We start from the raw sequence: 10,397 nt of genomic DNA, 5'->3' as shown, positions 1-10,397 counted from the left end.
TCTTCTCCACTTCGCTGTACCGGAGCTCGGGTCCTCTTAGAGCATGGCTGACATAGTAGACAGGCTTTTGATCAGAGCCCTCTTCTTTTACCAGTACTGAGCTGACAGCATACTCTGTAGTGGATAGATAAACAAATAATTTCTCCCCGGGCTCTCGTTTCACCAATACAGGGAGCTTTGCAAGATGAATCTTCAAGTCCTAGAAAGCATGCTCACATTTATCATCCCATCCAAATCGCTGGGCCTTTCTCAAGACTTGAAAAAAAAGATAACTCCTGTGTGCTGATCGGGAAATAAATCGAGAGAGGGAAGCAATCCTCCCGGTCAGCTTCTGTACTTCCTTGACAGATCGGGGAGATGGCATGTATAGCACAGACTTGACTATCTCCTGATTCACCTCGATCCCCCGATCTGTCACTATGAATCCCAAGAATTTTCCACTCTTTACGCCAAAAATACACTTGGCAGGGTTAAGCCTGATCCCGTACTGCATGAGTGGCAAAGGTTTCTTCCAGATCAATAATAAAGCTTGCAACCTCCCAGGTCTTGCCCAGAACATCCACATAGACTTCCACATTTCGCCCCAGCTGCTTCTCGAAGACTTTGTTCATCAGAAGCTGGTAAGTAGCCCCTGGATTCTTCAACCCGAAATGCATTACAATGTAACAAAATGTACTTCCCGAGGTGATGAAGCTGGCTTTATCTTGATCACTCTTGGCCAGGGGGATTTGATGATACCCCTGGTATGCGTCCATGAAGCTCAGTAATTCGAAACCCGATGTGGAATCTGCCAATTGATCAATACGGGGCAAAGGATAATGATCATTGGGACAGGCCTTATTAAGATCGCGGAAGTCTACACACATGTGCCACTTCCTGGTAGATTTGGGCACCAATACCACATTCGAGAGCCATGTAGGGAATTGAATTTCCCGAATGTGGCCGGCCTTCAGGAGTTCTTTCACTTGCTCATCAATAACTTTGTCCTTTTCAGAACCAAAGTGTCTCTTCTTTTGCTTTATCGGGTGAGATCTCGGGAGAATGTTTAGTTGGTGCTCCGATATTAAGGGAGAAATCCCTGTCAGCTCCTGTTGGGACCAGGCAAACACATGGATATTAGATTTTAAACAGTTAATTAAACTAACCCGGGTGGATGTACTGAGATCCCGAGCCACCCGGATTTGTTGGCCTGGTCCAACTTCTACCATCTCCTGCTCTTCTTCTGCTACAAAATGTACTTCTCCTTTCCCCACCATTCCTCTTCCTGCTTCATCCACTCTGGCCTTCTTCCCTTCCCTCTTGGATTTGCTCTGATCCGCCCGGACTGCTTCCACATAGCATTTCCGAGAAGATGGCTGATTTCCCCGGACTTCTCCTACCCTGGCTCCCACAGAAAACTTTATCTTTTGGTGGTAGTTAGATGCCACAGCCCTCAGCTCATTCATGGCCGGCCTCCCTAGAATGATGTTATAAGATGATGGGGAGTCCACCACAGTGAAAGAAGTCATCACTGTTTTCTTAAGATCCTGGGAGTCCAGGGTTAGTGGTAAGATAATCTCCCCTTCCGGGTAGACCACATGGCCAGCAGAACCAAAGAGGGCGGTTTCCACAGTTTCCAAGTGATAGCCCTGACATTTGCAGAGCTGTCCGAGTCAATAAAGACTCTCAAAATGTCATAATTTGCCACCCAGGCCTGGATAATCAGGGTATCATTGTGGGGTAGATTCACCCCCTTTAAATCTTCTGGGCCAAAATTGATGACCGCCTCGCTCCTCCTCATTCCCTCTACCTCCATACACTCCTTCCTACTCCTCGACTTCCTTGCCCGGTTGGAGTCTCCGTCAGTAGAGCCTCCTGATATCATTTTTATCAACCCCGTAGCTGGGGGTGAATTTTTTTTTCTCTCAAGCTCGGGCTCTCTTCTTCTCCTGGGCTCTCCTCTCGAACTATTCCTCACACCTCCTCCTCGGGCGCTGGACCCTGGCTGCCGAGATGTCCAAGGTGGCAATCTCGGCTCTCTGTTGTTGTGACTGGGTCCGGGGATGGGTGATGGGACATAATTTCCCTTCCATGTCTTGCAATCTTCGGTGTTATGGTAACACACTTTGTGGAGAGAACAAAATCCTCTCTTTTCTAGCCGGGGTAATTGATGGTCCGGGGCCAAGTCTCTGCTACATTCCTGTACTTCCCTCTCCCGGGCAATCTTCAATGGCACATAATGAGAAAAACGCCCTGAATTGCCCCTCTTCTGTCCCCTCTCCTCGGGCTTAGATGTCCGGTCTCCTCTCTCCTTCTTAACGACCTCCCTCTTCTACTTCTGAACCTCTTCCATGTTACTATACTTCTCTGCCCGGGACAACAAGTCTTCAAAATCCCCAAGCACCTTCTTAGTCAAGGATTTGAAAAACTCACCCTCCCTTAAGCCCTGGTTGAATGCAGTAGTCTTTGTTTCAGTGGCACAAGTGGGGACATCCAAAGCCACTCTGTTGAATCTCCTGATATAAGCCCTTAAACTCTCTTCCGGGCTCTGCTTGACCTCGAAAAGACTGAAAGCAGTCTTTTTGTACTTTTTGCTGCTGCTAAAATGGTATGAGAACACCTTTTGAAAGTCCTTGAAGGAATGTATACTTTGAGGGGACAATCCTTCAAACCATCTCTGGGCTGAATCTACCATCGTTGTTAGGAACACTTTACACTTTATTCTATCAGTGTAACAGTGCAGCATGGCCATGTTCTCGAATCTGGCCAAGTGTTCCTCACGGTCTGCGTGAATTAACTTATGTTTAGCGTACCGTACGATTCATTCAACTCATAGTTAAAAAAGTTATATATTTATACAGGTTTGGAATTTCTAAATATAAACTTTGGATCTGATTAAATTTAAAATTATTTCAAATTATGATCGACTAAAAATCATTTCAAATTAGTAGTTTGGTTTGATTTGGTTCGTGTTTAATTTACATGATCTCTTAGCATTCACCTATAGTCAAGTGCATGGATTGTTTTTACACATTATATAAAACTAAGTCAAACAACATTATACATTAAAAATAATTATGAAACAAGATTATATATCATAAATCTTAATTCATAATTTCTTAAATCTCCAATGAATATTCTTCTTCTACTTAGATGTTCACCAAAAAAAAAATTCGACGAAGAGAAATATTAAAAAAAAATATTATTGGTAAAAAAATCATCTAAAAAAGAAATAATAATCATCACAATATGAGATTAACATCAACTATGCCCAACTTCATGTTACCTACAAAACCTACCAATGCAAATTAATTACATAAATTTATGTTGAACTTATGATCTCAACGGCAATACAAACATACAGATAATAACCTATAGTTTTAGTTTAGCTAGAAGATAAATATCAAGAGACCAGCTCATGCCCGAACGTCAACTCGCGACATTACTAAAAACTCGACGAACTCGTTACTTTCATCCATCTTCGGCTTCAACTATAAGCTTTAAATATGATCGTCTACCAGTTCATTGAATGAACTCTACGCAAAACTCTTGGAGGCCTTCGTTTCTCGGCAACCGGAATTAGGTTCTCCATGAGCTTGTAAAATTTGAATCAAGAAAGAGTACGCGGTAAGTTGGCAGTAAAGCTTTGAGTGGAAGCATGGTTATCAACACAGAGACAACTAGAACCGATATAAACTATACAATCAGTGATGGAACCACATGTTTTGAAAGAGAACTAACCTCAAACTCGAAAATTTTACGAGGTGCGAAATCATATTTTATACATATATTTCTACACACGTACAAAACGAAAGAGGGTAACCAACTTCCGTACCAGCCCCCCCTCTGGTTTCATGACTAGACGGGGTAGGTATCATATCAGACAATTGCATTAAAGGAAACGTTTGTTCCGAAACAAAACAGGGGCTATTAGCAAATATAAAGAATTGAAGATAGTTTCATTGGAGGAGAGAGCTAAAGCTGCTATCAATTTGCACTTGATGAATGGCTATGAATAACCTATTACACAAACTTTACACCTATGTTGCATGGATACGGGTACGGATACGACGAATTTTGAAATATATTACACAAGATACTGCTATGATACATCAATTATTAAAATATATATAAATATTATATATATATTTATATAAATATATTGTAGATACATATATGTGTAAATATATATAATGTACAACTTCATAATACTGATTTAAAAAGAAAAAACAAAAATGAAACGTATTCATGCCTTGTCCATAGCGTATCCTAACCGTGTCCGACTAGTCAAACCTACAAAAAGTCAACGACACGGATTTTGCCGTATCCGACAAGCGTATCAGTGTGTCGTACCTATATTTGTATCTTATCCGTATCTGATACTTCAAGAAAAAATTTAGAAGTATCCGTGCTACATAGCTTTACACATTATATTGCAGTATTACAGGCAAAATACAGGCTAAGAGATGTAGCAAGCACGTATATTATATGCCTAATTATGAAAATAAAGTTGGTGCAGACAGGCAATACTTCACTTGAGCACATTTTTACAAATTTTATACTCTTCAAGATTGGAAATCAGTAGCATAACTCTAGCTGTTAGTTGAAATGTATAAAAGTTTGTCTCATACGAAATCATGCAGAAAGTATCTAAGATGAGAATCAGTCAGACACGAAAAGGCAGATCCTATCAAAGTTCCTTTCCCAGATGAAGTAGATTCCTTCGAATGGTATCGATCATCTAATTTGAAACGAGAACAATTTTTTTTTACAGTGGTCCAAAATAGTCTGTTGGAAGCAACATTAACATTACTTGCTAGACCACCATATGTTTTCAAAAATTTGAAGCGCATTGTGATCATCAATGGTAGCATTTGGTACAAAAGAAGACGCTTTGTCTTACATAGCCCATTTAATATGCCTAGTCATTAGTCAATCATGTTTAGAACAACAATATTCATATCTCAAGTCCTGGTTCAGTATAGAGGTGAAAGATATTGACTGTTAATAGAAACGGATGCATTGGAGTTGGCTAGCGTCTCCGAGGGTCTAAATCATTTCATTAGTACCTCACAACTAAAAATAAGAAATAAGGTTCCAGAATCAGGTTTATAAATTTTGGGTGGTGAATCTCGAGATTATGAGATTCCTATCATAAGATAATGTTCCCCTCAAGTGTACTGAGGATAACCTCATAAAATTACCATTACTCAACCAATATTGCCAGGTGACGAGAAATTCCATTAATACTAATTTCTTGGTCAAATATGTTTGCCGAAATAAACGACCAAGTGTTATTTTAGTAGTAAAACATCCAAGTGCCAAGGAAGAAGATGCAATAGAAACCAAAAGTGATAGGGATCTCTAAATTTCAGCAAAAACCTAAAGGGACAAATGGGCGAGAAAAAGTAATCTTCAGAACGAAGATAATGGAAACCAGTAAACTGTTACGCAGTTTAATAGCATCAGACATCAGCAAAGCCGTACCTGTTTATATCGCCGCCTCTTCAATTCAGCCTGCAAAATAGACGATGTTCATTTTAAAACTTCATCAAAATGATAACCATAACCAAATAACGCCATCTGCAAAGTTAGGGTGCATTGTGTTTCATAGCCAAATTGTTGATTACTGAATCACTTACGAGAAACAAAGAAAGAATAACAAATATGTGATTCCCGCATCCACGAGGAGTTGCAAAACCAGTGCCATCAACAGTGTTTGATGTTTCATACAGATTATCAAATAATAAGTCAACACGATTGATTTCGAAATTTTAACATCAAAAAGAAAGATAGAAATGGTTGACTACATACTACTAACTGCACATCATAACGAGTAAATTGTACTCTGGGTGACTAGAAATTAGAAAACAAGCAAACATTATTTCAGTCTAGCCAAGTTTAAATAGTTTATGTACAAGTAATTAAATATTAATCCATGTGGGAAAGACTCGGACTCATATCCCACTATACTACAGATTGACCTGGTGCAGTTGCTAGTCGTCTAGTCCTAACCGATTCGAATCCATCACATACCAACAACTCAATTATTGCTTCTTAAAATTTTACAAGAATTAACCATACTCTTGTTCTTGCAGCAGTTTCACATACAAAATTATCACAATAGCACATAATAAATTTCATGCAACAGAATTCAAATGGCTGAAATCTGATTCAAAATCAATCAGTAAACAATCATACCTCTTCTTTCAAAAGCTCCGCATTTTCATCCTCTAGTTTTGTCACATGTGACTCCAACTCCACAGTATAAGCCTTGCATCAAAATTAAACATAGGATAAAAAAAATAACTTGTTCCCATAAATCAAGGAGAAATCAGGTGATCAAAAAGAAATTATTTTTTTAAAAAAATGCAAGATATACAAAAACCTGTTTTCTCTCCCTGGACCTAGCGGCCGACTCCCTATTCTTGATCATTCTCCTCTGCTTCTGCTGAGTGGCCTTGTCGAGCGACGCCTCCTCCACTGTCGCCCTCCTCTTCCCTATGCCACTGCCTCCGCCGCCGCCACCCACAGCCGCCACCCCATTCCCAAACTCCATTCCAAACCCTCCAGCACCCATGCCATTCTGCACGCACACAACCGGGGGAAACTGAACCGCAGGAACCCCTGTTGCAGGACTCATCATACCCGGCAGCGGCAGCGGCAGCGGCTGCGGAGCCGGAGCCATCTTCACCGCCTCCGAGACCCCAACATCCTCCTCATTCACCACCCCCGCCTTCGCCAGAAAAACCTCCAGCGTCATCGCCGGCTCCCCACCCCCGGCGCCGCCACTCACAATATCCCTCCACACCTCGTCCACCGTCTTACTCCCATTCTTCACACCATCACCGGAGTTGGTCTCCGTCGCGAAGGAATCAGAGTCGGAGTAGATATTATTGAGTATATCCTCCATGTTCATGGACCCGAATCCCCGACTGTAATCCGGTTGAAGATTTGCAGCAGAATGTAAAGCGGGAGACGAGGTCTGAGCTGGCAGATCCGGATTGGGCGGTGAACTCGAAGCCACCACCTTTGAATACGCCATTTATGTACAGCTTTACCAACCTGCCAATTAAGCCGTAATTCAATCAGATTTCTCTCAGAAAATTAGTTCTCCGATCGAAAATCACGACCCTTTTCGATTCTTTACATGAAGAAAAAGAGAATTCAATAACGTTGGCGTCCGGTTGAGTTTGAATTTAATGCTTCCAAATTATGGTTTAGTTGGCCATGAAAACCCGAAAAAGGATAAAAAGGAATGAAGACAAAAGCAGTGGGCTGAATTGGCTTCTTCTGAGTTCTGCCTGTTATAGTATGACATTTTCAGCTCTCGCTCTGTCATAAGATTCCATTTTAAAATCAAATTATTAATTATTGTTAATTTTTAAAAATTTTACCTTACATTTAAGAGAAATAGAATTTGAAATTTATATAAAATCGATTATAAATTTATTTTAACAATAAAATAATAAATAAAATATTAAATTTATATATTATTTATTTGCTCGTTAGTTAAAAAAAATATAACATATTATTTATTTAAGTGAATTTGAAATTCATTATAATTAATGTGAAACATTATATAAACATGTAATTATGTTTATATAATTACATATCAGTTATATTCTATTTCAAGTTATCACTATATCATATCACTGCAAAAAAAATTATGTTTGGAGATGGATTTTGCGACGGAAAAACTCGTCGCTAATCACATTAGCGACGGTTTTTAACAACGTCGCTAAATATTGTGACGGTTTCTCAAAACTTGTCGCTAATTAGGGACTAATATTTACGACGGTTTTATTAAATTTGTCGCTAATTAGCGACTAATATTTGCGACGATTTTAGTAAAACCGTCGCAAATATTTTATTTGCGACGGTTTTGCCCACATGTGTTTTTTTTAGTGTATTTTCTAAATCGAAATAAAAAAGATAATCATTCATCAACTATATATTAAAATTTTTGAACATATATAATGAGTTTTATCACTGAGCTTGTGTTTTATTCTATGTATTTGAAATTCACCATTTTAAGATTCACGAAACCTTCTTGACTTGTTTGGATGAATAAAATTTAGATTAATTCAAATCTACTCTACGTTAAATTTAACATTTTTAATAGTGATCGTGATATATTTCAAATGATACTCATGTCGAGTATATTTGAAATTTTACAAATCAAATCTTTTCATCCAACTGCAATACGAGAATGCAATATTTAAATGAGAAGTTTTCAAATCCAATATTTAAATTCATCTCATCTCTTTGGACGCTCTTGAAATTCAATATTTTTTAAATCTCTTCTTTTAAATTTTTAACTTGTTTATTAACTAACTAAATGGATTCCAAATTTGTACAAAATAAAGTTATTTGAAAACATTCTTCGAAATCATTTTATCAAATCAAAATGTAACAATAAGTTAAAATGAAATAACTTACTACTTCGATTGTGTCGGATGATCGAGTACATTTACACCATTTGGATTTACTTAACTATGACATCTTCTACCTTAATGCACTTCGTGATTTCATCAATTTCCGCTTAAAACTACTCCCATATAAAACTTATGTACCATCTTAATGATCAATTTTATGACATAAGTTTTTTACATGATACGACTCATAAAAATTTAGTATTTTTTATGTTAAAAATATTTCTTTTGACTACAAATTTGATCGGGTCCACTCATCTCACAAAAACCGACATATTCGTTAGTATATTGGGCTAGAAATTTTTTTCGAGATTGAATACATTTAATTTTTTGTATAAATCAACCAAAAATTTTTTACGAGATATTTGATTTTTATGTATAAATCAAGTAACTGATAAATTAAGAATTAATTTTTTATATTTTTTTTTTTTGAATGAATCCTTGATATTTTATTAATTTGGTACGAGATAAAAGTACATACTTATTATTGGTTTCGTGTATATCATCACACCTTTGACTCCGTCTGGAAGAAGATAGGAGGAGGTGAAGTATACGCTCCAAGGAAGAGCGTGTTGCTTTTCTCTGGATGGGACATGTGAACGCTTTTGCCGTTTAAAATGTTGACCACGTGAAACCGGGAGCCGGCCGGCTCCATACATTCATTCCAACTCCAACTGATCAACTCTATCAATATTCACAATAAAAAGTAATATTTTTGACGTAAAAAGTAATATTTTTTCATGGATGATCCAAATAAAATATATGTATCACAAAATACGATACGTAAAACCGTCTCACACAAGTTTTTGTCTTTTTCCAAAATACAAATTTGTTCAAAATACCGGCAATTTGACAATAAAAACCCCTACACTAATTTTTCTCTTTTTTTGATAAACTAATATTTCACTTGAGGTTCAGTACTCACTTTAGAAGTCGAGTCTCTCTGCACAACTAGAGACGGAATCAAAAAATAGAGGTCGAGGAGCAAAAAAATTTAAGAGGACGATCGCAAGTAATAAAAATATGATTATTTCAGATTTCTATTCAAAAAAATTAAAAATCGAAGGGGGCGATCGCACCCACCCATCCTCTTTGGCTCTGTCACGATTCACCACAATAATATTACGAGTCCGTTTCCAACAACTAAAATCATTTTTTTTAAATCTGAATGTTTTTCTGGTTTTTTAGAAATTAAAATTTCTAGATTCTCAGCTTCTGGTTCTACTTCTATTTAAAAATTTAATAATTTTTGACATCTATCCAAATAAAAAAATCGATTTTTCTTTTTTTAATAAAAACATTTTAAAAGTCTGTACTTATGTATGTGTTTTTAAAGTTATAGCTTCTGTATCAAACGGTATTATCCATGAAGAACATAACTTTAATAATATCATTATATACACGTGTGTGTGTGTGTGTGTGTGTGTGTCTGGGTGCAAGAAAATCCACTACCGAATTTTTTTCCAGTTTGGGCAACTGTGTTGGATGATCAGAAGATCTGTGTTGGTTAGTGATTTTGATTGAACTCAGTAATTCGACGATCTTTGTGTAAATGATTTAATTGAGCAAGTACGTTTTCAGTTTCAAGGAGCATCACCCTTGCAGACATATAGTAGACATTTCACCCACGCAGCTCCTCCCACAACGGTTGTTTCACAACATGATGATCACACAACAGCCGCTTCGCTGTCGGACCATCATACGAGCGTAGAACACGGGGTACTCACAACAATATATCTAGTCATCATATGACTTGAACTGCGACGATGACAATGACAATGACGAGAGACACGAGGATTCTGATAATGACAACCATGAAGATTATGACGAAACCAAGATACCATATGATGTTATTATATTTTGTTGATTATGTTTATTACACACTTCAATTTATATAATATATGAGTCGGATTTGAAATATTGTTATATATATAATATCATTCAGATTATTTTTTATATACATTAGTTTAATGTTTTTTTAAA

At 37.4% G+C, this 10,397-nt stretch overlaps 1 protein-coding gene across 1 annotated transcript; it reads right to left on the bottom strand.

The window, feature by feature from the left end:
• Positions 1-3,198: 3,198 nt before the first annotated feature.
• Positions 3,199-7,271, bottom strand: LOC142554003 (bZIP transcription factor 12-like). Its single transcript, XM_075664600.1, has 4 exons — positions 6,368-7,271; positions 6,181-6,252; positions 5,467-5,496; positions 3,199-3,574 (listed from the first exon to the last, which is right to left on the bottom strand). Exons 1-4 carry the CDS (start codon positions 7,022-7,024, stop codon positions 3,494-3,496), a joined length of 840 nt encoding a protein of 279 aa, XP_075520715.1. The 5' UTR covers positions 7,025-7,271; the 3' UTR covers positions 3,199-3,493.
• Positions 7,272-10,397: the final 3,126 nt, after the last annotated feature.

Source organism: Primulina tabacum, chromosome 8, assembly GCF_025594145.1.
Source record: "Primulina tabacum isolate GXHZ01 chromosome 8, ASM2559414v2, whole genome shotgun sequence".
Lineage (NCBI taxonomy): Eukaryota > Viridiplantae > Streptophyta > Magnoliopsida > Lamiales > Gesneriaceae > Primulina > Primulina tabacum.
This window is presented reverse-complemented; position numbering and strand designations above follow the sequence as displayed.